A 26,353-nucleotide genomic window follows, 5' to 3' on the forward strand; every position below is an offset into this window, starting at 1 on the left:
CAATCAAAAAATTGCTTTTGTTTTTGTTTACTTTTAGTGTTTGTTTTCATTTCGTTAAAGTGAAAAAAAAAAATACTAAAAAGGCCTCTTAAAGTTGGACTGGTAAGGGAAAAAAATTTATTCTGGTCCGTGTGAGGCTCGAACTCACGACCTCGGCGTAGCCATTGGATCCGCGATCCAGGTGTATCAGCACCGCGCTCTGCCGACTGAGCTAACGGACCAGCACATGTAAATGACAGAGAAAATTGACAATCTAAACAAAGTAAGGTACCTCAAATCCATATTTGGAATCTTACGTTGACATCGTGACGTCTATCACGAGATTTTCAGTCTCGGATGGCAGCCATTTTTGCCGCAAGCTGCAATGTTTATGTCTCCACTTTTTGTCTTTTAGCAGCTTATGCAGTCATTGGTTGTGCAAAATGTGAAGTACAGCTGACAGGAATAAGTCCGGTAGGTAAATCGGATGGCAAATCGTCCATCGAGGATGGTGTAGTCTCGATAACAGCCGACACTTTAGTGTTGCTTAGATTCTACGGTGTGGGGTTTTCGCGCGATACTCGTATTGCATTCACAACGACCGCGGGAAAATTTAAGGCCAAGTGCGACGCTGATAGAACGAAGCCCATATGGTTTAAAAAAGATGGATTGCAGGAATATAAAGGAGAAGTAGAAGTTAATTTGCCATCGACGAGTGATGAGCAAGCGTACTATATCTGCTTGCAGTTCAGCAATGGCAGCGAGTGGTTGCACCAAGGTGGTACAACAGACTCTCTTCTTCAGATTAAAATTACCAGAAAGAGCAGCGGTTTGCCTCTTTGGCTGCAAATAGTATTCATCGTAGTTCTCATGACCCTGTCAGGCCTATTCTCAGGTCTTAATCTGGGGCTAATGGCGCTTGACAAAACAGAGCTTAAAATTGTCAGGAACTGCGGCAATCCCAGCGAGCAAGAATACGCGAAGAGTATCGAACCACTACGCAGACACGGTAATTATCTGCTATGTACGTTGCTTCTGGGCAATGTTTTGGTGAATACTTCGTTCACAGTGCTTTTAGACGGAATAATCGGCGATGGAATCGCCGCGGTCCTTGGTTCCACTGCTGGTATTGTGATATTTGGAGAGATCATACCCCAGAGTATTTGTTCCAGACATGGCTTAGCTGTTGGAGCTCACACCAGATGGATCACATGGTTTTTCATGGTTGTAACATTTCCAGTGTCATTCCCAATTAGCAGGATCTTGGATTGGATACTAGGTGCCGAGATCGGCACAGTTTACAACAAGAAACAGCTGCAGGAGATGTTGAGAGTAACAGCTGAGTTCAATGATTTAGAGGGAGATGAAATGAATATTATTTCAGGGGTGTTGAACTACAAGAGCAAAACAGTTGAAGAGGTCATGACCAAGTTGGAGGATTGCTATCTCCTGGATGTGTCATCTATTCTTGATTTTAGAACTATTGCGCATATTATGCAATCAGGCCATAGTCGCATACCAGTGTATGATGGTGAGCGGCATAATATCGTGGGTCTACTCCTGGTGAAGGATTTGGCTTTTATTGATACTGATGACTGTACCCCTCTGCGCACAGTTATTAAGTTTTACAATCATCAGGTGCAACGTGTTTTCAATGATAACCATCTAGATGAAATGCTTGAAGAGTTTAAAAAAGGTCATTCGCACCTGGCAGTCGTCCAGCGCGTCAATAATGAGGGTAGTGGAGACCCCTTCTATGAAGCTATTGGTATTGTCACTCTGGAGGACATCTTAGAAGAAATTATCCAGTCAGAAATTGTCGATGAGACAGACATCTATTGTAAGTATTCTATCCTTATTATTAGGGGATTTTTGGGACAAATTATTTTAATTATAAGATCTTTCATGAGACACTAAACTAGTGGTTTTGAGGATATTTAAAAATAAGATTATGTGGTTTAACCTCATTACTTTGTTTTTAAATATTAAGGTACATGCAAATCAAAGTTAAACTCTCTGAAGGTGTATCTCAGGGTTAAGTTATTGAGATCTTGAATGCAAAAATAGAATAAAATGGGATAGTATTAAAAATGATGTTATCAGTGTATAAACGTGAAAGCACTGTCAGCACGCAAATTTCAGTTCTTCAAAATAATATTTCAATATTGTTGTAGAGCATACAGCAATATTGCTTTAATTACAAATATCTACTCCTTGATTACGTCTTTTTATTTGAAGGCTTTTTCTGTGTGTATGTTTCTGTGTATTTGTGTTGTTCTCATCTAGTTGGGATGGTAAAACAGAATTATTATCTAACATTGCAAGTGTCTCTAAAAATTCTGGCCTTTTCCTTAAATCATAATGTGATTTTATGGTTGAAAGTTCATTATTATTAATAATGTCATGAATTCATTTGGCATTTAGTCAAACCTCAAAGTCGTTACAATTTAATTACTTCCCACAATACAGATTATTACAACACATGTATTGAATTGAATGGCCTTTGTTGTTTTGTGATTTTGCGTTGTTGTTTCAAAAAATTACATTAGATAGATATTTTTGTTGCCATTTATTGAACATTTAACTGACTTGCCAGACTCCAGTTCTTAGAACAATATTATGGAACTTATAATATTGAAGTGCCAGCTTCTTAGGAGTTCATATATTATGCTGCCATGAAATATTCAAAGAAAGATAAAGTGTTTGATTTATTAGAATGGTTCTTGAAAGTATTGTCAGTAATGTATTTAAAACAAAGACAAGCATCTTGAACAAATAATCCAGAAGCTTTATGTTTGAGCTGTTTTCTCCATCATTTGATGACCATAATGCTAAAGCAACAACATGTACATGTACATGTAGCCGTCTGTGGTTGGGTATGGATATTTTCTGGAATTGCCCATTGGTTAAAATTTGTATTAGTTGTTAGTTAGGTCTGTACTCTCAACTGTTCAGTCTCTCTTTTCACTCTTTTTTAAGCCTGACGTGTATGTATTTGGTCGTGAAAATGGTTTATTTGTCCATAATTTATACATGTAGTATGGGCATTACACCTAGTCAATAAAATGGATCTATTTGGTCCTCTTCACTAGTCGAAAGCGTTTAACGTTTTGTTTATGTACGTGTATTGCTTCTCTGATAAACAGTGGACAACAAGTCTGGACAAGTCATACCTGGTCGCAAGGGACTAATGAAAGACCTGACTTTATTTTCTGAAGAGCAAGACAAGCCAAAGATTTCCCCTCAGATGCAGCTCGCAATACTACAGTATCTTGCAACAGGTAACAAGCTTAAATTTTCATCATGAAACTAGAAATTTGTTTTTCCTCATTCTCATGCTAGTAACTTTACCCTAATATGTAACCATTCAAATGAACGCTATTAAACAGTACTTTGATGTGGTATTGTTTATAATGCTGTACAAGCCAGTGGTTCTTACTTTCAAGTGTGTAGATGAAAGCCTAGTGTGTGACCATTCAAATGAAAGCTATTGAGCATTCCTGTCATGTGTACAAGGCTATTCTGAGTTGTTCTTAGTATCTAGATAAAACCCTAATGAGTGACTAGTCAAATTGAAAGCTACTGAGCAGTGCTTTCCTGTGATACTGTTTATTATGCTATCCAAGGTTTTGAGTCAGTGAATTAAAGCCTGGTATACATTGTGTTACCATCAAATAAAAGCAATTGAGCAGGACATTTCTCTGATGCTGTTAATTTTTCAGTTCATTAAAAGTGAAAATTTGTAGATACATGTATTTCTCAATATTTGTTCTTTGAAACTTTTAAGAGGCCAAGTAGCAGTGGTTACTATGCATAATGCAATACAGCGTTTTCTGAACTGTGTAATTGCAGGCTCCTTCTAATGTTTTGCCTGCACTTATTTTTTTTTTCAACAGCTGTCGATGCATTCAGTGAAGATGTTATTTCCCTCAGCATCCTAAAGCGATTGATCAACAAGCCTCATGTTATCCAAGAAATCAAACTTCAAGATGAAGGTGATATAAACCACAAATACTTGTACAAGAAGGGCGTTGTAGGAGAATTCTTCACACTAATCATTCGAGGCAAAGTGGAAGTTATAATCGGGCAAGAAGAGCTCACCTTCGAAGAAGGTCCTTTCGCATTCTTTGGAGCAAAAGCACTGGTGTCGTCGTTGAGCATGAGTAACCCGAATGTGAGAGCAGTGGGTCAGTATATCCCAGACTACTCTGTGCGTGTCGTTGCAGATGTCATGTTCTTGAAAATTCCCAAGGAAATGTACAAGCAGGCAGTGAGCACCAGTTTAATGGAGCGACAGCAAAGAAGAGATGGAACTGATGGAGCTCCCCTGCAGATGCAACACATTAACTTTCAAGATATTGGTGGAATGAACCGTGTTGGCGAATCCTGGGTGCAGCCCAATCATCTTTATGTGGAAACGTCTTGTTAGCTGATTGCTGACCCAATTTGAATTTGTTTTTCCTTCACTGAAAGACAGATTCAGTTTGCTTGGGTCAGAATTTGAATAATAGTAGATTGAAGTATTTCATCAAATTTCTTGAGCTTCTATGGACATTTACCTTGTGGAAAAAAGAACTTGTAATTTTGCTCTTACAATCTGATGTAAATGATTCATTGAGAAAATTTAGAGAATAATGTAAATACCAATCAGGAATGAGTTATTTACAGCTTCATTTGTCAAAATGCAGGAATTTTCCCAAATCGCAGGATTAGGGTCTTGATTGGTTTTATTTAAAAGACATTTCTTACACTGTTAGTCAAGGTGAATAACTTTTCACAGCTATTCATTACAAATCCAAATTATGCTTCAAATATCAGCGAGGAACATTTCCTTTTTGTTAAAGTTGTGCTGCTGTTGAGGAGATAGTGTTGAATTTAATTTTGAATTTAAAATTGTTTATTCCAAATTGATATTTCTTTCCCCTTTTCAGTCTGTTGGTGGAAGTGAAATAAAATCTGTTAATTAAATAATGTCAGCTTCAACTTGACCAGTTCAATGTTATGTACAATAATCTATCAGTAATAAAAACATAAGAGCAGTGACATGTTTGACCAGACATTCTGCTGTGTTGAAAATAGGAGAAGAGCAAATTAAGAGTATTTGATAGATAGTTTGTGATCCAAGCTCTTGTTGAGTGACTATCAGTTTTTCAGTTATAATAAAATGACTTCAAATTGAGATTGTGGTATAGATTGTTTGTTTGAACCCTTGTATGGCTATTGCTGTCACTTTGACAAGTTCATTGTTTACTTTTTTCTTTGATACACTAATTGTGCTGTGATGGTACATGTAGATAACTCAACGGTGATAAAATCAAATTGCATGTGGTTTGCCCTCACAACACAATGCCGCATTCCCCGAAAACATAAAAACAAATTTTTGTGTTGGTTCTTATCGGATTTCCAATGTAACAATTTTGCCATCAATCAGAATGGTCTGCACAATGCACACCCTGTACGATCACCCTGTACCAGTCTTTCTTCTTAATCTCGCACTCAGGCCGCGCTCTGTTTAATGGTGCTGTTTAGCTGTGGGAGATCTGGGTTGCGAGACTCTTCCATCTGTCACTTGAGTGCAAGCGACTGCGCGAGCGTGTTTCGTGTTTCTCGTATTTATCGCGCAATGGACAGAGTTAGGACAGACTTCTGAAAACGAGCTATTTTCATCCCATTCTCGTCCCCAGAGCATCCTCAGTGTTCCTTTTAGCTTAAAATTTTTCTTGAAATTTTCGTATAAGGAAGAAATAGTTTAGAAAAAGCCTCTGCTTTTACCAGGCTGTCGATCAAAGGCATTGAGTGTGCGAGATTTCGAACTAACTATTTTGGGGGATTATAACAGTTCCAGATTGTGAACGCTTTTGATTTTACTGTTCTTTGAGTGCGTTTGTATCCCGATTTCAACACTCACTCATTCGGCGCTGTGTATTTTTCATTTTCGGGCAAGAAGCTCACCCCACACCCTCCCGACCCTAAGTCCAAAGGTGCCCGTACGCCTAAGGAAATGGCCTGACAGGCAATATTTATAACTGCTAAGGGAAAAAAGCGTTTTTTAAGACCTTAAACTGAGATCTGGTTATGTCCAAGGACAAATATACGAGCAAAAGCGCCAAATGAAGGCTATTATCGTTCAAATATTTTTCGCAGCGCGCGGGCTCTTTTAAAAATTGGGGAATATATTGAGATTGGTGTCTCAATAACTTATAGCCACTCCAATGATTCACGTTCTTCTAAAAATAGTAGTTTTAGGTTCCGTCCAAGCTACGCTGAAGAAATTTGAAAACGGTGTTTTCATTCTGAAAACGAATCAAATGTTTTCCGTCCACACTACGGTGAAGAAGTTTGAAAATTAAACGCAACAATCACCGGTCATTTTGGATTTGTGTTTGAAGAAAACTCGACCAAGGAAATCCCATGGTTATCCTGATGTTTTATCATTTTCAAAAACCTTTGTTTTCAAAATGTTTTCCGTCCACACTAAAACGCAAAGCCGGCGTTTTCAAATATCTCTGGTTTGAAGAGCGTTTTCGAAAAGCTCCGTTTTCAAAATTTTCGGTTCGGCGAACTTTTGCTTCTGGGTTGTGCCTTTAAATTCAGTCACGTGACGTGAATCGCACCAATCGCATGGGAGCAAAAACATTTGAGATAATGACTGCCTGGAGTGGGATTGGGTTCGACGCGAGCCATTCCTCGACTAGGCCGAGGGATTCGCAGAGCTTTCTTTGGTTCAGTTTTAAAGCTGGAAAACAGGAAAACGTAAGCTCTTTTACAAAGCTTTAGAGATTTATTCAATGAAGGGGAAATTTGAATTTTATCTCGGCAGTAATGGTGTCCAAGGAATGCTCTCTTGTAGACTAATTGGGTAAGTTTGAGATTTTCTTTTTTCCAGTAGTTCGTAGAGAATTCCTAGAGCCCTGTTTAACAGTTCTTCTTAAACTAAACTTAGTTTCGATAAGTTTTAGTTGGAAAATGTCTTCATAACAGTGTTTTCTTTCATTCAAGAATCATAGCTTAGAAACCCACAAAGTCGGTAAAAGCAAACTTCATTTCACAGAATTGATTTTTACGCTGTCCTCAAACTTTCGCAAAATGCTGGCTTTCTGTGACTGACAGTCTATGGCAAGTTGTTTTTCTAACTTGTAAGATTCCACTCTAATAATTTCACAATGAAATTTATTTCACAACGAAAAAGTAGAAATACGAGTGTAGTCAACTGACACCAGTTTGTCTCGTATCGTTTTCCTTTTTGAGTTCTAACTCGCTCTCTTTACAACACCGGATAGATACGCCTTCGAATAAACCATTTTTTTGTAGTTCGCTTGACTAAGATAGAGCAATATTTAAACAGTTGTTTTCCTACGTCTTTGTTTTTGAGATGGAGAAAGCAGGATATCGATTAAGTAAACCTGCACGAATTCTTCCGAGGCAAATGAAGGACTCCTATCCATGCATGAAAAACTGCTAAACTACTAACTGAAGAGCTTTATAAACTGCGGCAGTAGAATCGCTTTTGTCAATATTACTTTATGAGGTAAATACTTAAAAGTATTTTCCGAGCTTCAAATCTTTTGGACTGAAAAACGACGTGATTATTTCGTTATTGGAAAAGATTGCGTGACAGAACTGTGCCTGCAAGCGCGCGCTTTGCCTTATAAGGCACGCCTAGCCATTATTACGTCATGAATGTAAACTCGCGGATCAGAATCAGACTGGGTTTACAACGAGTCAGTTGCGTTGAAATTTGGAGCGCTGATTTGCGACAAATACGAGAATTAGACGGCATCGAGAGTAACACACTATGGCTGCTATCCAGGAAGGTGAAGTCAATTTTGTTTTTGCTTTCTTTGAATTCTCAATTTTGCATTTTTTACGCACAAAATTCATCTGAATTTCGAGCTGTTATTTGAGGTTTTGTTTTACTGAAGACGTGGTGAATTTTCTCCTCAGTGAATCTACCGGAACAAAAGGAAGTTGATCCTTGTCCGGAGGCCGAGAAGAAGGCTGCACCAAGTCAGGTAATTCGACAGAGTTAGTTTACAGAGTTTTTTTTTTTTTTTTTTTTGGCCACGTAGACGAGACGCGCATTTTCTGCCTCGTAGAACTGAAGCGTTTGTTGTCAGTGTGCAGCCATGCTTTCTTCAATGTTGAGTCTAGAAGCGCATCTGATAGAAAGTTTAGTTCAAACGTATTATTGACGTCCAAAGTACTTCCATAAGGAAAAAATAATTTCATTTTAACACTTAAAAATAAAAAGAGATCACGAGCGAAAACTCGGAATGGTTTTTTTTTTCAAATGAGACATGAGAAAGAGAAAGCACATATAAGCTTATTTCGAAAATATTAGTCCGATTTCGATCCTTCGGGCAGAAAAAAACTATAGATCTGCTTTTCAATTTGTTTTCTAAATCGTGTATTTTTTATAGCGTAAAGATCTTAAATTCAGTTTTGCAAGGTAATTGCAGAATTTGCGAACATTGGGAAAATACTTGTTGCGCGAACTAGTAAAAGATGAAGCATACAATGGTAAAAATAAAAATAAGAAATAAACTATACCAATAATTATAATATTATTTCTGGTAAAAGATTCTTGAAGAGTTTTCTGATTGGTTTGGATAATTTTGCGATAGAATTTATTACCACGAAACGTTACTATGGTAACGAAGTAAAAGCAGCGAATGGTCTGATGGGATTGTTGTAGGTCGTAAGTCTTCTGGAATGTTTTGGCTTTGCTGGAAAACATTCGGTCAACCTCTGGAAATTCTTCGGAATCAACCGAAACGTTGTTGAAACGTTTGCAAAATCTTTGATTGGAATCAATTGATAAAACATGAAACAATGTTTAACATCCTGTTGTTAATTATTCCCAGAAAGGCGAAGCCGGCCAGGAGGAAAAAACTACAGCAGTTCGACTGCTTAAAAGGTAAAGCAAAAAGCATTGAATTATTTCTACCCTCGAGGCCGAACAAGGAGATGACAACAGCCGTGAAACTGCCAGGAAAACAAGACTTTTATCTATCTTTTCTAATCTGGTAGCCCCCAACAGACCTTGCTTTTCCAGACTTTGCAAGCAATACAGCTACTCTGGCTTCTGCCAAGACAATATAATCTCTTGCTTCTGAAGTGTAGCCATTTTTCTGCTAAATTTTTATCATTTCTCACTCAAAATTCTTCTCCTAGCGTCAGTTTGCAATCGTTGGGGGTTGACTATTGCCCTCCCAAATTTTTCGTACTCCGCAAATACTGTAATTTTTATTTTCTTAGTTAATTTTTGGTGACGCGTTTGCACTGAACTTCTCAAGGACGAAACTCCACGTCATTCAGTCTTCTTACATATTCCTTCCCTAGAAAAAACAGTTTATATTTCTCGTAATTTTGTTACTTTCTTTTCTCTTTTCACGTAATCTTTTAGGGAGTCATGGCCAGATGAGCCAAAAAAGACCTGTGACGAAGTTAAGATACAGGTAAGTACTGTTATGGACAACTGGCACACGCTGCTATGAATAAGGGACTGAGCTGGGACGGATAAGTCTAACCGCTGGCAGAGATGCTCGCGAACTTCACAGCGGACAAACGTAACAATTGCACGCCACTTCCGGGTGACGGGGTCATAAAGTTTGTAAGAGTGTGAAGGTACAATATAGGAGACTGTTATAAGAAAACGTCAAGAAATGAGCAATTGTAGATCAAATTACAAGCTGTTTATCTAGGTGAATTGTACGAAACTTATTCTTTCAGTGAGTGTCTCAACGTTTGGCTTAAAACTGCAGGATTTCGGAGATTTAGAACGTTAAGCGACAGTTTTGGCGGAAAGAAGGCGGGAAATGCGAGCGTGTAATTGCTTTTTTCACCGCTGCATGCGAAAATCAAAACATAGTCTATCGTGGAGTGCATACTTTCAAACCCATTTTTGCCTCTCAAATTTGATCACTAAAATTTACCCTGTTTGAGAACTCTTACTTAAAATCTATGGAAATTGTATTTCCAAAATATTGACCTGGTCGGTGAAACTTTTTGCTGCTTTGAGAAAAATGAAGATTATTTAAAAATCTGTCTATGTTAGGAGTAAAAATTGATTGAATTTAGGGTTGGATGTTATTTCCAATTTCAGAAATTAGAAGAACTCTCTGTGTCTCAAAACGAAGAAATAACAAATCTTCAAAGGCAGATTGCGTAAGTAGAAAATGTCAGTCTCACTGGTTTGGTTAAAGGTTAGATAGTTACGCTTAAGTTCCCCGTGCAACAATGAACACAAGTCAGATATCGACCGACAATAGCGTTTGTAGAATTTCATTTTATATTCAACGCGCGCACAGGGAATAATTGTTAAATATTTTAAGATTAAGAGTAGCTGGTTGATTGAGTTTCAGACCAAATCTGTATCTGGAAAATACAGTTGGTTTATACACTATCAGAAGCATGCATATCACCTAAAATAGGTGATATGCTTCTGATACTATCTGAAAGGAATTTTCTATAGTGGTATTTCTCTTCTTCAGTAAACTTGGTGCAAGGCATCAAGACCCTGTAATTTTAATCTTTTTTTTCCTGCAGAGAGGCAAGGGAGGCCTTAGCCAGAGAAAGGGTGACAACCAAAGAACTTTGCGTCGAAGTACAACAACACAAAAAGTGAGTGTGAAAATCAGTTAATTAAGGCCAATACCATTCTCGTCCCCAGAGCCCACGATCCTGCTGGCCTGTGGCAGGGATCGAGAGCTCTGGCTGGACCTGATTTTCTGAGCATGCGCAGAGTATTCGTCTCGTATTCTCAGTCAATCAGATTTGCCAGATTTGACGGGAAGTCCGTGAATCGCGGACTTCCGGTGTTGGACCAGCCCAGAGCTCTCGATCCCTGCCGCAGGCCAGAAGGATCGTGGGCTCTGGGTACGAGAATGGGCCAATACTTGTGATTTTCAGCTAAAGTACGGAGAAATGAGGCTAAGTGGTGCCCAGGCAAAAGTTCCTTGTTTAATAGTGTGAGCGGATTAGTTAAACGACACCTAGTGTCTGTGCCTGACGAAACGTTCAGAAAACTGACTATAGGGCTGTAGACCTGAGCAAGATGGGGCCTTACTGCTCAATTTCAGCGTGTGTGAGCTGCAGATCACAAAGCACGGGTTTAGAAATATTATAGTGTAACAAGCTCATTTGGTTAATTTTTCGATTTAGAGCATGCAGTTTCTGAAGGCAACGCTAAGTAAATTAATTTAAACCATTGACTCTTTTTAAAATTAGAGCCCTTCCAAAACATGCCCGTTCTCAGTTTTCCACCAGCCTTGACGTCCTCTATCTTTCTTAAACTTTCGCCTAAAGAGAAGCCCGCGAAACTGAAGAGAATTTTGCAACTAGTGGGAGCAAAACCCTTGTCTGCTACTTTCTCGCTTTTAACCGCTTCAATATCTTCATGAGCATGAAGTCAAGGCTGATGAGAACTGAATGACTGAAAGTGCGGCGAAGATAATGAAACTTAGTTTAATATATATATATATTTTGTTAACAGGACGGCCAGAGATCGGACGATTGAAGTTAAGCACTTTAAACGAGAGGTTGGTTTAAATTGTAATGTAACCAGAACGTATTTTATTTACTTACTTCATATGAGACATAACCTAGTTCTCAAGCTCATTAATAATCCATCAAGTTTAAACAAAGGAAATCATGACCGTGACGGTGTTTGGATATCCGATCTTAATTAGTATAGATTTTTATAATTTTATTTCTCCATTTTCTCCTTTGTTTTACTTTCGATTGAGAAGATATATATTAAACACTCAAGACAGTATTTGAATACATTTCCAAAACACATCCAAGTTCGTCAAAAATACTCCGCTACGCTTCTTATTTTTCAACTCTCTTCTCGGTGTTTGGAGAGTGGTACAACACGGTCTTTCGTGTTTGAGATATTGCTTAAACCATTCATCTAATATAAAAGAAAAATCTGTAAAGGAAAGATTTTGAACTTTATTTTCATATAGATAAAATTTTACATTTTCTTAGTCTGCGAAAAATAATGGAGGAGTCCGGGTTATTAAACAATTAAAGGCCAATAGGCTACAGAGATATTTCGACACTTGCTGGACTTTGTTTTACAGCATTAGGAAAACTGTTTTTAATTAAACCTAAGAATGTTGTTTCCTTTGTCGCAGGCGACGAAGTATAAGAAAGAAAAGGAGGCGGTCATAGAAAAGTAAGCTTTTTATATTTTCCCCATGATAAACAAAAGAACATTTCCTATCAACTGATAATCAGAATTTTCTTATAACCGTAGTTGATAACTTTTCCGTGCAATACGGGGAAGATACTTTACTCCCACCGTGTCTCTCTCCACCCAGGTATATAAATGGGCACCGGCGAACTTAATGCTGGGCCTGCGATGGATTAGTATCCCATCCAGGGGGGAGTAGAAATACTCTTAGTCGCTCCATGCTACAGAAACCGGGGTTAAACTCCGGCCTGATGGGCCACTTGGCTCGTATGCAGACTGTACCTTTACTTTACAAAGTGACCACTTCTGTGGGCATATATTTAGAACTTTCTTGTGTGTTTCTGTTTTGCTGTACCTTCGTATTTCAAGTTTTTTTTTTTTTTTTGCGTTCGCTTTCTTTAAGGTTCTCCAAAACTGAAGAAGAAAAGAATAAGATAACAGCAAAGCTTAGATTTCTGAACAAAGATGGATGTAGCATCAATCGAGCTTTAAAGGTGAGCACAACAAATGATAGCCTAGTTTATAAATACAATTCTTGCATCTCTAGCCAAACGTAACCAAAAGTTATAAGCCGGGAAACCGAATCTTAGTATCGACTGTGTTCTCTATCTTGTTTTACAGTTTTCTCCATCCACACCTCCCCCCCCTCCCGGCCCCCTCTGCGCTCTACTCAGTGCTGTTAGGATGCAAATACTGGAATTGAACCATATTTTTGATCATTTAGAAACAAGATAATTGAATAACCGGAGAGAAACGAAGCTAAATCGTCATTTTTGTTGATATTTTTTTGTTGGTGCCTCACTTAAACAAAGCGCGGCAATTGGGGTTACAGTAATTTCGATCTCAACATTTCTTGATCAACTACCAGTTATTCACGTGTAATGATATATATTGCTCTGGCTATTTCAGAAGCCTTAAAGCATTAAAAGACTGATCTGTCCTATCGTTTTTCAATTTGATAATTTAGGAACAGAAAAGCAAGAATCAAAAGTTCACGAGGTAAGCCTCCATTACCGTAAACTTTTGTTGATATGAGAACCTGAACAAACAGGAAAATATATTTCTCACATACTGGCCATGACGTCACATACTGGTTATGACGTCATATACGGACTGCTACGTCATACGCTGGCTGTGACGTCACCTACTGATTATGATAACACATACTGAACATAACGTCACATACTGGTTATGACGTCACATACGCCATCTTAATAACTTCCGACGAGGACTAAACTCTGACTCGACCTTTTAATATGCTTCACAGAATGCTTGCTCAAGCTCAAAAGGGTGCTCGTGAACTCCAGAATGAAGCCGTGCAACTTCACAGTGCAGCTTTCAAACTTCAGAATAAAGTTGCTGCTCTGAGATGTGACAATGCGGAGCTCAAAGATACGAGCTTAAAACAACAATTTGAAATACAACTCTCTGAAGCAATTATTAGAAAGGTGAGTGGAAGAATTTTGTTAAAAAAAGCTTACAACATAAAAGATAACGCTAACGGCAACTAAGATTGTCTTATAACGCTTAGGTGAACATACTTTGTTTATCTAAGTCAGTACAGCTTTTGAATTCTCATGTGCATTTCTCACATACTTTCTTTTTTTTCTCTTTGGGAGAATCTACTTACCTGTCAAAACGTCTCTTTTATTATCATCAAATCACTTTATGGCGTTAACATATTTATCTTTTTTTTGTGAAAATTTACCCCGTTAACATTTTCATGGTTATTGAATTTTTGTTCATTTGTATTGAATTGTTTCTTCTTGTCTCTATTTTTCAAGATGTCCAGTGGAATCTCCTCAATGGCAGTGTAAGTTAAAGTCAACTATCTCCGTTGAATTGAAAATTATTTTCTACATACCTTATTCTTATTTTCAGTTGTAAGTAAAAACCAACTTATTCAAAGTGATCGAAAGTCTCTTAGAACCCACTGACTGCAACAAAGCATTCGAAATACTTCTAAGCATGCTTATCGTTTAAAAGAGCACGCAAGAGAGATCTCCATGGTTAAAAAGCTAATTTCAATTCTTAATTTTTATACCTTGGAAAACAGTAGTGCCCAATTAACATGATCATCCCGAAACATGTAAAACAAAACCATACTCCCCTCTAGTCCCAGGACTGGGAGGTGTTAGATTCCGGGTTGGAATTTCCTATTCAGGCATTGTTGGTTTTCTTGGGCAAGCTACTTTGTGCTACCTTCTGTTCGCCTTTTTTTCTCCAGAGTAGAATAAAACGTACCAGAAAACATTTGCTGTTGCTTATTTTCGACGGGGTAGGGGAAAGGACGGGGGGGGGGGGGTTGGGGGGGGTGGCGGAGGTTTACACAAGAAAATGCTCTCATCAACAATACTAAGAGTTCTCGTTTCTTTGGTATTATTTACACAGTGAATACGAGGAGAAGAAAGCTGATTTGCAAAACCAGGTAACTTTACTCAGAGTCACTGCTCATCATTTTAAATGAATTAGTTCTCAGACAATTTCTAGAGTTGCTTGTGCATATTTAAGAATACACTTTTTTTCTGCATTTTTAAATTCTAGCTCAGTGAATGCAAGCACTCTGTGAATGAATACAAGCTCGAACTCGAGGAAGCCATGGTCAAGTAAGTAAAACATAAAAGGGATATTGTCAGTATCAGGCTAAAATGCTGTAAGAAGTGTCAAATTTGTTCTGATAACTGCTCTGCTCGGCGGCGAGAAGATATAAATGACATTTTCGAGTGGTTGAGTTTGTTCGTTTCTTCAAGCCATCATGTAATTTTCTTTTGTTATGTAGACTAAGGACTCGTGCACACTGCGCCGGAGAAAATTGAAAACGCAGCTTTATTTTTACGGTTAGGCCTCCCAGAGGAATTTGAAAACGCTGGCTGGCTTTGCGTTTTACTGCGGACGAAAAACGTGCTGAAAACGGAGCTTTTCGAAAACGATGATGTTACGGTAATCATGTGATTTCCCTATCTATCATGATTTCATGCAGGCATGTCTTATGAGGGAAATTGGGTATTGTCGCGTTTTCAAATTTATCCGGCGTAGTGTGGACAGAAAACATTTGATACGTTGTGAAAACACAGTTTTCAAATTTCTCCGGCGTTTTGTGGATGGGGTCTTATCTATCGCTCACCATTTTCAGCGACTGTTTGCACAAATACCGTTAAAAAGCGGGAAATGATGTCATGAATATAATCATTAACCCTTTGAATACCAAACTTTCGCCAAAAAATACCGTTTTTAACCGTTTACTCAGGTTTTTTAGCTGCCATGACGCTAAATAAGCCTGAGTTTTGCTGAGAAAGCTTTTGTTTTTTAACTAAAAGGAGAGATTTTTCGAGGATTAGGTACAAAATTGAGCAAAATTTCAATTCCGGGCACGCGCATAAGCCAAAATTTGCCATTAACCGTTCTCAATTTTGTTTGTTGCCCCTTTCCTTACTGTTTTTCTCGGCCCTTTTACAATGGCTACCTTTTGCGTTGTATGTTCATTCTGGCTGCCGTGAAAAGTTGGATGTTAATTACGGGCGAAGCCTAGAAATGGACCTTGATCAATCATAGGCGTAGCGGACCATTTTACCACCGCTTTTGCACCAAAACTGATAACGTTGTTTTTCGATTTGCGAGGTCGGAATGTCGTCGATATCTAAACCTGACCATTGTGCGGAAAGGCCTAGCCTAGTACTACTATCTGCTTATCAAGAATATCTGATGACATTTAAATTGATGACTTCACAAGTGGTACAAAGAGCACGACCATTAATTACGCATATATGCGTAGTTGGTATTCAAAGGGTTAAATACGCCAATCGGGTCCCGGATGTGAATTCGTATGATTGAATTTTACTAGTGGTGTATTTTCCAGTAAAACACTGGTGTCTTTCTATATAACAAAATTGTTTATCAACTCCTTAAGAAATCATTTCGGCTTTTTCTGTCGGGCTAACGGACTCTTATGCTTGCAAAAAAGGCAAGTTATTCAAACAAGAGATCACAAATCTCAGTATCGTGTCGTAATGATCTTTTTTTTCCTAGGCTAGAGAAGAGCAAGAAGGATAACCAAACCATTTTGCAACGCTTTCGAGCTATGAAAGCAGCGTGCGACAAGAAAGGCAAAATTGTCCAGGTAAATATGGTGTTTGCTGATAGATAAACGTGTAAACTGTGCGCAATTTTGATTTCTTTGAACACCTAGTGAGCCTCGTTCCAGAGAAGCTTGAAAACGAGGTTAGATCTAGTATGTGGCAACACATTTTCTTAGATCCGCCTGACTGTTACTCCAAAGAAATTTGAGACTAGATTAAAAGATCAATAACGGTGGTGAGCTCCATCTGTATGCTTCCTTCAAATGAAGATGTGATAGCAAAAAGATAATTAATGTGATATTCTCCAATTTTAGGCCAACAAAGAAGAGAAGGCAGAAATGAGAGAGTAAGTACTGACCTCTGCTATGGTGGAAAGTTAATGCAATTCTTAGAATTCTTGAGAATCTAGTTCTTACCACAACAAAACAGCAACAACAACAACAACAACAACAACAACATCTTTATTTGTGCTCTTTAGACTTACACATAGCTGTATAACTTGAGAGAAATAAGTTGATATTTGCAGATACAAGAGAGTACAGCCGCTTATAAGTCTTGGCAATTACTTTCAAATACGTAGAAGTGAGATGTGATTTTGTTATGGAGGGTTCTTTATCAACATCTATGCCTTGAAAAGGAATTAAAAAAACGTACATAGAGCGAGCGAATCTTCTGTAAATTATTGAATAGTGATAATAAACTGTTGATTTGATTTTTTTTCAGGACTATCGACATACTTGAGGAAGAAGTAAGTAGCTTGTCAAAATACCATGACTTTCTTTGTAATCTCGGCTTTAATATTGGTAACTCCCCTGGCCAAACTTGACAGATTGTTGACAGAATCTGATCGAGAAAAAATGAACTGCTGAGAATACCTATATGGATCCATTTTAGGATATAGATAATGTGATCGCAAATAGAATCAAAACTTACTACGGGTGGACATTTTACTAGCTACATCTAAAAAAACCTCTCATTCCGTATAAAATCTACATATACAATTACGAGACAATTTCTGCGTAACGCAAGACTATTCAGTTTCTGAAGACAATTACAAACATAACTGAGGATGTACAGCAATAATGAATTTGTAGAATTCATACTGTGAAAAAGAAGAGGAAAAAAAGAGAGAAAAAAAGAATTCGTGTTATGTTCCGAATTAAGGTTTGAATTTTTGCGCCAATTAGAGAGTGAAAACAAATCTCGAGCGTGACAAAAAAAAAAAAAAAACTGAAAGCGTGACTCTAACACTAAGCCGACTGACGCTGAAAGTTCCATACTCTAGCTCCGATATTTTGATCTCTGCGAGTGTATCTTGAAACTGAATTGTCTTTTTTTCTTTTATGTGTTTTGCAGAACGAAGAACTTAAAAACAAGCTGAATACTGGCTTTATTGGACGCTACCGACAGATGAAAAGATTTTTTGTGCGTGTCGCAGACGCACTTCTCTTCAGAACCGCTTATTAATTTAGCGGGGGACTACAGGGGAGGGAGGGAATATATATATTTTTTCGTTTGCTTAATTAATTTAATTTGTAAGATAAATTTACGAAAACTGTAAAAGATTATAACAGATCACTGCGAAGAAAATGAACCAGACAATTAAGATACCAAACAATACGAGAGACTGTTACCAGTGTAAAAGAAAGACATATTATTTATTGATGAACTAGAAGATTTGGAAATATTGTCAAGTGAACACTACAGCTACCAGAAAAGAAGACGTGAATAATGACTTAAAAGACATGATCGGCATCGGTGGAAAAGAGAACTACCAGAACTTTGAAGAGGTGAGAATACTACACAGTAAAGTGAACAGAAAAGTTCGATGATGGACTGCCGGTAGCATGGGGTGGAATTAGTTTTGCCAAAGGTGGTGGTACATGGGTCATGATAAGCTGTCGATGGAGGGGTGGAAGACTGTTTGTGGGGCATGGGTGAAGTTGATAAAGCCAAAGATGGTAGTACATGGGTCATGATTGGCTGTCGATGGAGGGATGGAAGAATGTTTGTGGGGTATGGGTGAAGTTGATAAAGCCAAAGATGGTAGTACATGGGTCATGATTGGCTGTCGATGGAGAGATGGAAGACTGTTTGTGGGGCATGGGTGAAGTTGATAAAGCCAAAGATGGTAGAACATGGGTCATGATTGGCTGTCGATGGAGGGATGGAAGAATGTTTGTGGGGCATGGGTGAAGTTGATAAATAGCCAAAGATGGTGGTACATGGGTCATGATTGGCTGTCGATGGAGGGATGGAAGAATGTTTGTGAAGCATGGGTGAAGTTGATAAATAGCCAAAGATGGTGTACATGGGTCATGATTGGCTGTCAATGGAGGGATGGAAAAATGTTTGTGAAGCATGGGTAGAGTTGATAAATAGCCAAAGATGGTGTACATGGGTCATGATTGGCTGTCAATGGAGGGATGGAAAAATGTTTGTGAAGCATGGGTCAAGTTGATAAATAGCCAAAGATGGTGGTACTTGGGTCATGATCGGCTGTCGATGGAGGGATGGAAGAATGTTTGTGAAGCATGGGTGAAATTGATAAATAGCCAAAGATGGTGGTACTTGGGTCATGATTGGCTGTCGATGGAGGGATGGAAGAATGTTCGTGAAGTATGGGTGAAATGAATATATTTTGATGTCCGTCAACAGGACAATTATAACGAAGATCAACACAGGACAGATGTATTTGCGTGGCACATGGAAGCCAAGAACTTTTGTAAGGACGACAAATAACAGTCACGCTTATACGAGTCAACAATGCGATGTGCTGATGTGGTTCTCAAACTTTCAACTGGTAGCTAATGGAAAAATTCACGTGTTCAAGAAACGAATAAACTATTGACGAGAAAACAATGGAGTTTGAGACAGTGAATGTAAAAAGACTATGGTAACAAACCTAACTGGTTCATTTAATTTTTACTGAAAAAAATATGATAAGAATACTTCTGAAAATGACCTTAATAGTTTATTTTTTGATATTTTTATTTAGGTTTTCGATTTAAGTTCTTTCTTTTATTAAATAGTGAGAATTTTTTCTTTGTGGCTTGTGTTGTTCAGTTTGTGTTCAGCTTGCTATCTATCTTCGATCCTTCAAATAAGCAAGCCGGGTGCAAAAAAAAAATTGCTGGCGATTTTCGAAGTCATCCTCCGTTTCCGATTCTGTTATATCTCACAACCCAAATACGTTTTCTGATCGGAGGCAAACATGCCACTTGTCAGGGGTCAAAACGTATTAAATCCCTAGGGAAACAACAACTTGAACTTTGGACTCGCACGTGATCAGTTCGTGCACCTTGAAACCGCGGGCAAATTTGTGCGCCAGCCTGCGTCAAGCAAATACTTTTTTCGCAGTTTGTTCTATTTTGAGTTGGGAGTTATAACAAATCACTTAATGACTGGATCCACGGGAAACAGTGAGTTTTGTTTCATCTCGACCTTCAATGTTGAGGGTCTCGGCGAAACAGAACTCACTGTTTCCCTTGGAGCCAGTCATTAATTACTTATTCTACCTCGGAATATTTCTGTGCTTATTTCGATCAAGACAAGATGAAGCGTAAGAGAGTTAATCACCGTATAGGCCTTATTCTTAATATGGTAATCCTCTCAAGTTATATGTTAGTCATATATCCCCGCGATCCCCTCGCGGACAACGTTGCCACGCGCGTTGCGTGGATGCTTTTGTTGAGCATGAAATGCTTGTAAATCTTGGGCTGTCCACGGGACTAAAATCCGCGTCACATGATTGGCTTTTTCTAGACTCTCTTGGAAATTTCGAAATAAGTGATCTAAAAATAACTTAAGAGGGGTTGCCTTGGGAACAAGGCCAAAATGGGGGATTAAGGTGGCTCCATAGCGTAATCATTTGTGGCGTTGCGCGCGCAAGTGTTATGTTTTGAATGCCGTTTTTGCATTCGTAGTTACACCCTGTCCTCTCAAACTAATTACATGAAATAAGCAATGATTAAATAGTGTTTTACTATCATCTCTGTTAAAATTATTAGTTTTAGTCTTGAGTTAGAAATGCCCAAACAAATATGTTGTTTTACTTTTTTATGGCTTTACTTGGGATTTTCTTGAATTTTCTTCGGTGAAATCTTCCAAAATTTTCACAGCATATCGCTTCCTGCGGGACATGAATTTTAAACACGAAAAAAGTAGGGTTTGTAAAGGCAGGTTTTTCGATTTTTGCAAATTTACGTCGTTTACCGCTGCGAAAAAACTGGTCTTATAGATTTCGCTGAAAAACGAGTTCCGACTAAAGTAAAATATTTACTACCAATCTGCCAAGTTTTACGAAATTTCACCGAAGGACACGCGAGAAAATTCACTGTCAGTTTTGCTTGATGTGCTCAAGTTGACGTAATAAAATATCAAAAAACAGCGCAGGCAGATTACTTGAGCTTTCGTCTTCAGCGCGCGTGCGATCGTAAAACTGTAGGGAGCCACCTTAAATCTCTTATTCCTCATCCTCTCTTGAAAGAAAGGGAAAGAGATCGAATGTTAGAATCTGAAGAAGCAGGCTTAAAATTTTACCTTAGCTTCTCTATACTTAGCAAAATTTCTCAGGAATCCTTTGACAAGTACTGAAAAACTTGGGCAACGTTATTAAGATTACAGCGGGAAAAAAAAGAAAAAGAAAACAACAGACACAGTGGCATGGCATGTACGGTTGTATTACTTTTATTCTGATATAACTGTACTTTACTTAAGCTTAAATACTATACTTTTGATAAAAAGTCATGGATGGCCTTAATACATTAAGAGCGTTCGGCATGTACAGCGGAATTCAACGTAATGACTTTACACTGTGTGTAAATGCTTCAGCCTATTATAAGATTTTTTTGACTATTAGAACGGCAATTTTCTTGCTTCTTTTTTAAGAAATGATTATAAAATAACTTTGAAGGAGGAAGATCGATCCGTTTTTGTACATTTTTAAAAGCAGCTTTTTGGTGTGGTAAGGCAATTCGCAATGATCTTGGCAAGCGTTTGGCGGTGACGGTGTTTGGATATCTGATCTTAAATTACCTTAGAGTCTTAAGAATCTATTTCTCCGTTTTCTTCGTAGTTTTATTCTCTATTGAGAAGATATACAAGTCATGACAATCATTCGAGACTGTGTTTACGATTGTGCATCATATTTTCAACTGTACGTGTTCTCGTTGTTTGGAAATGTGGTAAAACATGTTTTTTCGTTCTTGATGTGGTGCTTCATCTGCCTATAGTCACATGCCATTTCACGGCCTAAAAAAGTAATTACATTCTCTTAGTCTTCATCTGCTAGATTACTTCAGTTCAGAAGGACGTCGTCTTTTCTACCCTATGAGCACAGTCTTCGATCTTCTCTTTTTTCTTTCTTTATGATCGAGGAGACTTTGCTGTTAGGGTACGTCTTTTTATTTCAGGTAAAAACAAATTCTACGTTCTCTCTTAGTTAGCGATTAGGGACCTGTTTACAGGGAGAAAAGCCGTCCCTAGTCGGAGGGCTACCCTTCTATGCCTGAACATCCTGTGCGAGAGAACTTACCAACATTTTTTGAAAATAAAAGCGAGCTGTTCACAAGTGAATTAACAAAGTCGGTTTTGGGGCCAAGGTCACCTTAGTTGGAAAGTCACTAACTTTCAACTCAGGGTGACTGTGAGGTCGCCCGAACCAACTATTTTTCCTTGCAAGAGCTTTAGACATGTCGAGACCTATGGAACATGCGCAAACTGTGTTAGGACCAATTGTTTGGCTCGGTCAAAGGGAACAACTTTTCTCCATATCAACAGGCCCCCAGGAAAACACTAAAGCTGTAATGTTCCCCTCCACTTCGGTTAAAAATCTTAATTCTTTTTCAAACGCATAGCGTAACATTATCTTTCAAGCTCTTGTTTCATTATTTCTGTATCCTTCAACAGACAAGTGACCGTTTGTGTTCTGTGCGAGAACGTAATTGTTTGCTCGCGTGACTCGCACGGGATTTTCATTGTTATCAGAAATATCACTATGCTTGACAACTGAAGGGCAGTTCTCGATTCCTAACTGAGACGCTCTTGAATTTGGTTGAGCCAAACTGTGCATTTTCTTACCTGCGCAAAATAACAAGATTTTCCCAAACGCGTGACGGAAGTCGCGATTGCGGTGAGTGTATATGACGGGATTAACCATAGAGCCACTGTAATGCATCCATTTCGTGAAAGGCACAATGACACTGTAGTCCACTTCACACGTCCTACAATAGGTCGTTATTAGTAACATAACAAAGAACGGTAACCAAGCAACAACGAATGCTACAATAACCACCGCCAGAGTCACTGCGATGCGGATTTCCCGCGCGAGGGATCGCGAACGTCTCGCACGTTCCCTCGTTTGCGCGATTTTGTAAATCAAAGAGTACGCTATGAGTATGATGAACAAAGGCAAGAAGAAACTCGCAGTGCTGACGAAAAGCGGATACCATTTAAGGTAGGATCCACTCACGTGATTGACGCACGCGACAATAATGGCATAAATCCACGCGGCAGCTATCGTCAGACAAATCGTCTTTCGCGATAAGTTTCGATGAATAGCAGGCTCCGTGACTGAAATACATCGCTCCAGGCTGATCATCACAAGATTTATGATGGACGCTGTGCCGCACAGGATGTCGTATGTGATGTACACTTTGTAAGCCACTGTATTTACACCAGGATTGACTGCAGTTAGAAGGGAAAGAAAGAATACATAAGTACGATATAGTTCGTGAATTTCCGCCATTCTTCAGTGCCAGTCAGAGTTTCTTCGCAAAGATCCTTACCATTCTCATTGTATTTTTTGGACAAGCAACGGAAAAAGCTCGTCCAGCCCTTTTAGTTATTATTTGTTATCCTAAAATGTATGAATTTTCGAAAGTTGAGGCAGCTCTGAACCCCTTCCGTAGAATTATCTTTAAACTGTGCAAAAAGCTGCATCTTAATACGTTGATCATATAGTTCAATACCATCACTACAGCATCAACCGATAAAGAATGTTATAAAGGCATGTTTCAAGGCAAAGTAAGAACAAATGGGTCACCACTGGGGGGGAGGAGGGGGGAGGGTGGCCGGAGAGGGAAGAGGACGTATGTCAAAGCAGGCGATGTAATAGAATCCTTCCAAGGGTAACTGACGTTTATTGCTTCATGTGACTCTGTATCCCGTTGTCAGTTTGCTTTTTCGTCATCACATTGCTTTGTCGAGTCGTCTCTCGCTATACGAAGATGAGCTCAGTTATTTCTCTGTGACCAAGGCTTGTTCGGCTTCCGTCCGGCTCAGTTTCGAAAAATCAGTTTTCCTTTAATACTATTTCAGTCTTACCACGCACGCCCGCTTTTTCAGTAAAGTTAGTGGAGGTCCAGTTTCACCTCAAATATGTCTTCCATGGACATTAATCAACTAGGTTCGGTTTTTTCCCAACGCTATCTCGGTATCCCACTTTCACTGCAATTTTGGTCAAAACAGAACTAGAATTATAACCAAGTACTTCACTCGCACATAAAAAGCTTATTAGAACACAAAGATGAAGATACTATTAAGTTAATCGTTGATGACAGAGCAAATTGTAATTAGTTTTAGCAATATTTTCTGAGATACGACTAGGAAATTTGAAACAATCCACCAAACTTTTTCAAGTGACTGACGTCATAACCTTGTGAACGCGTAACCCATTATAACACTGTTATTGTTTTGAACACTGCAATTAAATAGTAATTTGCAACAACACTGGACCAGTAGGGTTCTATCAATGAAAATGTATCTGTAAGGCCTTGACCTTTTGAGGTCATGTTTAGGAGACTTTCCCTTTTATAGCGGAAAGTTCTCCAAAGGGCTAGGACGCTGACAGGATACGTAGAGTTGGTCCTCAGACCATTCAGTCATTTTACCATTATACTTCACATAAACGCATCTGACATATATCTGTCTAAGACTAGGGACATCGGCTCGGAGACTTTGGAAGTGTTCATTCTATGGCAACTTACGAAAACTAAAAGGGATTAGTTTGTCATTTAATCTTAAATTCCATTTGTCACGGAAATGAGGGTGTGGATGGAGTGTTTGAATTTTAGTTATTAGTTAAATTTTCGGCATTTTTTCGGCTATCGGTAAAAATGTTAGTCCATAATTTAGCTATTTGACTGACAGATCTCAGATGTCAGCTTTCATTTAAAAACATGTCATTTCTTAACTGACAGTTAAAATGGTGCCAATCAGTTTTCAGCCATTAGTTAAACGTTATCCAGATCCTCGGAAGTCTTGTCTTATAATCCAAGAAGAGGATTAACTGATTTTAAATTTCCTTTGTTGAATCACTTCGCCTCCCTTGCAGCAAAACATCTTCTAAAAACTGAGTAAACAAGGAAAGTCAATTTGTTTACTTATGACACGCTTTGTTACGTTAGCTTGACGCACCAAAAATAATAAAACGATTTGTTTTACTTTCTTGACATGACGCCCACACATAAAGTGGTCTGAGGTATAAACGTTCACGTCCCCTTTGTAAGAAACGTCCCAAGACCATCATTGCCTTGCACTTCGTAAACAAATTAAATATTCTTGACTTGGTGAACACTACCAGCTGCAAATCAAAGCAGTTTATGGCAGACGAGAGCGATAAAAACAAAACAAAACGAAGAAAAAAAAAAAGAAAAAAAAAGAAAAAAACCCAAAAGTTTTCAAAGTTTGGAGCGTTGATTTTCTTAGAAAAACACTTTCTGTCAAGACTTGAAGTTTGTGTGTGTCATATTCACTGCCTACGTTATTTGGTGTCTCTTGACATTTTTATTTTTGTGTTAAAGAGGTCATTATTATCAGGTCATAGTGGCTTGCCTTAAAATATTCGAATCTACCGACTGTCACTCAAGTTCAACAGTTATTTACCGCAGTGTCAGCCACGTAAGGCAAACTTACCACAAGAAAAACGTTCTTCTTTTTGAAGATATTTTATGTGTCGTAGGGACAACTGGCTGAACTTAAAACACACCTTGCATTGTACTTACCTAATAAGGGAATGACTCGATGTGATCGGAAATTAAGACTTGTGGCTAAGAGGCAAATTCCTAGAAATTTATTACGCGAGTGAGTTTCTTCGGCCAAATGGCTTGGTTAAATTAACAGCGCGAGCACAGTTTGATCACGGATTTTAGTTAAAAATGGCGCATTTCGCCATCACAGAACTGAAGGAAATTACAAGATCATGTACCCTTCGGTCGCATTAGAAAAGTTGATGTAGCTAATTTGTTATATAACCTTTCGTAACCTCTAGCTAATGGATTTCGCCTTACCTAATCTAAAGTAGATCCAGTACGGGACAGAAAACACCCCAACCATTATGTCAGCGACGGCGAGCGAGACCAAATAGTAGTTTGTTTTGGTGCGAAGCTTTCGATTCTTGTAAATAGCTGTGCATACAAGAGTATTTCCCGCTAAAATGACGAGGCTTAAAAGGCCAAAGAACAGTGATTCGGCGATCAATGCCTCGCTTGTTGTTTCGAGTTCTGTGCTGTTAGGAGGCATGGCAGCCTTGCGCATCCGTGATTCTCACCTGGAACAAAAGCAAACAAATGTGGTTCAGTTAAGACAAGTTATTACAAACCAACCTAGCACGGACGAGTTGTTAGTGCCGGTCAATATCTGTGCTTGCTCATCCGGAATAAACAACATCTCTTTTACCCTGAAATATTTAGCCGGTTAGCAAAATCCCGGTCGAGATTATGGCCGCGTAACTTTTAGTTATAAGCAGAAAGCTGAACAATGAGTGACTTCACTATACAGAGTTTGACAACAACTCTTCGACAAGTCTATCAAAGATGCACTTCTAAGGGTAAACAACTTGCTTTGTTTACCAGACACGTGTCTGTCAAAAATATTAGTTCCAGCTTTCTCAAGTACATGAGGTCAGTGGTCAGAATTTTTCATTACCAGTTCTGAATGAAGCGCTACAACTGCGTGAAATGATCGCTTCCAACTCCTTTCAAACGTAAACCATATCCTGACGCGGAAAATTGTACGATTCACTATTCATTTTATCCCCGCATTGTCCAAATTAAACCTTTTCAGCCAACATATCTCAATTCAAATCTAAAAAAAAAAC

At 38.5% G+C, this 26,353-nt stretch overlaps 2 protein-coding genes, 2 long non-coding RNA genes and 1 other non-coding gene across 6 annotated transcripts; 3 read left to right on the forward strand and 2 right to left on the reverse strand.

Moving 5' to 3' along the window:
- Positions 1 to 123: 123 nt before the first annotated feature.
- Trnai-gau (transfer RNA isoleucine (anticodon GAU)) lies at positions 124 to 221 on the reverse strand. Its single transcript has 2 exons — positions 185 to 221; positions 124 to 159 (listed from the first exon to the last, which is right to left on the reverse strand). It is a non-coding gene; the product is annotated as a tRNA-Ile (tRNA).
- Positions 222 to 313: 92 nt separating this feature from the next.
- LOC145477884 (metal transporter CNNM2-like) lies at positions 314 to 5,156 on the forward strand. The gene is made up of 3 exons (XM_081455748.1): positions 314 to 1,819; positions 3,126 to 3,260; positions 3,876 to 5,156. The coding sequence occupies exons 1-3, from the start codon at positions 337 to 339 to the stop codon at positions 4,406 to 4,408; spliced, it is 2,151 nt and encodes a 716-aa protein (XP_081311874.1). The 5' UTR covers positions 314 to 336; the 3' UTR covers positions 4,409 to 5,156.
- A 2,519-nt stretch (positions 5,157 to 7,675) lies between these two features.
- LOC145479877 (uncharacterized) lies at positions 7,676 to 9,844 on the forward strand. The gene is made up of 4 exons (XR_014048467.1): positions 7,676 to 7,793; positions 7,924 to 7,991; positions 8,844 to 8,896; positions 9,386 to 9,844. It is a non-coding gene; the product is annotated as an uncharacterized LOC145479877 (long non-coding RNA).
- A 4,929-nt stretch (positions 9,845 to 14,773) lies between these two features.
- LOC145479881 (uncharacterized) lies at positions 14,774 to 16,988 on the forward strand. The gene is made up of 4 exons (XR_014048473.1): positions 14,774 to 14,784; positions 16,205 to 16,295; positions 16,569 to 16,600; positions 16,978 to 16,988. It is a non-coding gene; the product is annotated as an uncharacterized LOC145479881 (long non-coding RNA).
- Positions 16,989 to 20,928: 3,940 nt separating this feature from the next.
- On the reverse strand, positions 20,929 to 26,353 carry LOC145477909 (D(1)-like dopamine receptor). 2 transcript variants are annotated; one of them, XM_081455786.1, is made up of 3 exons: positions 25,933 to 26,353; positions 25,545 to 25,804; positions 20,929 to 22,941 (listed from the first exon to the last, which is right to left on the reverse strand). In XM_081455786.1, the coding sequence occupies exons 2-3, from the start codon at positions 25,789 to 25,791 to the stop codon at positions 22,127 to 22,129; spliced, it is 1,062 nt and encodes a 353-aa protein (XP_081311912.1). In that variant the 5' UTR covers positions 25,792 to 25,804; positions 25,933 to 26,353; the 3' UTR covers positions 20,929 to 22,126. The 2 variants fall into 2 exon arrangements, with proteins under 2 accessions (XP_081311912.1, XP_081311911.1); XM_081455785.1 differs by having other exon boundaries at positions 25,545 to 26,353.

The sequence above is a fragment of the Orbicella franksi genome, chromosome 2 (genome assembly GCF_964199315.1).
Source record: "Orbicella franksi chromosome 2, jaOrbFran1.1, whole genome shotgun sequence".
Lineage (NCBI taxonomy): Eukaryota > Metazoa > Cnidaria > Anthozoa > Scleractinia > Merulinidae > Orbicella > Orbicella franksi.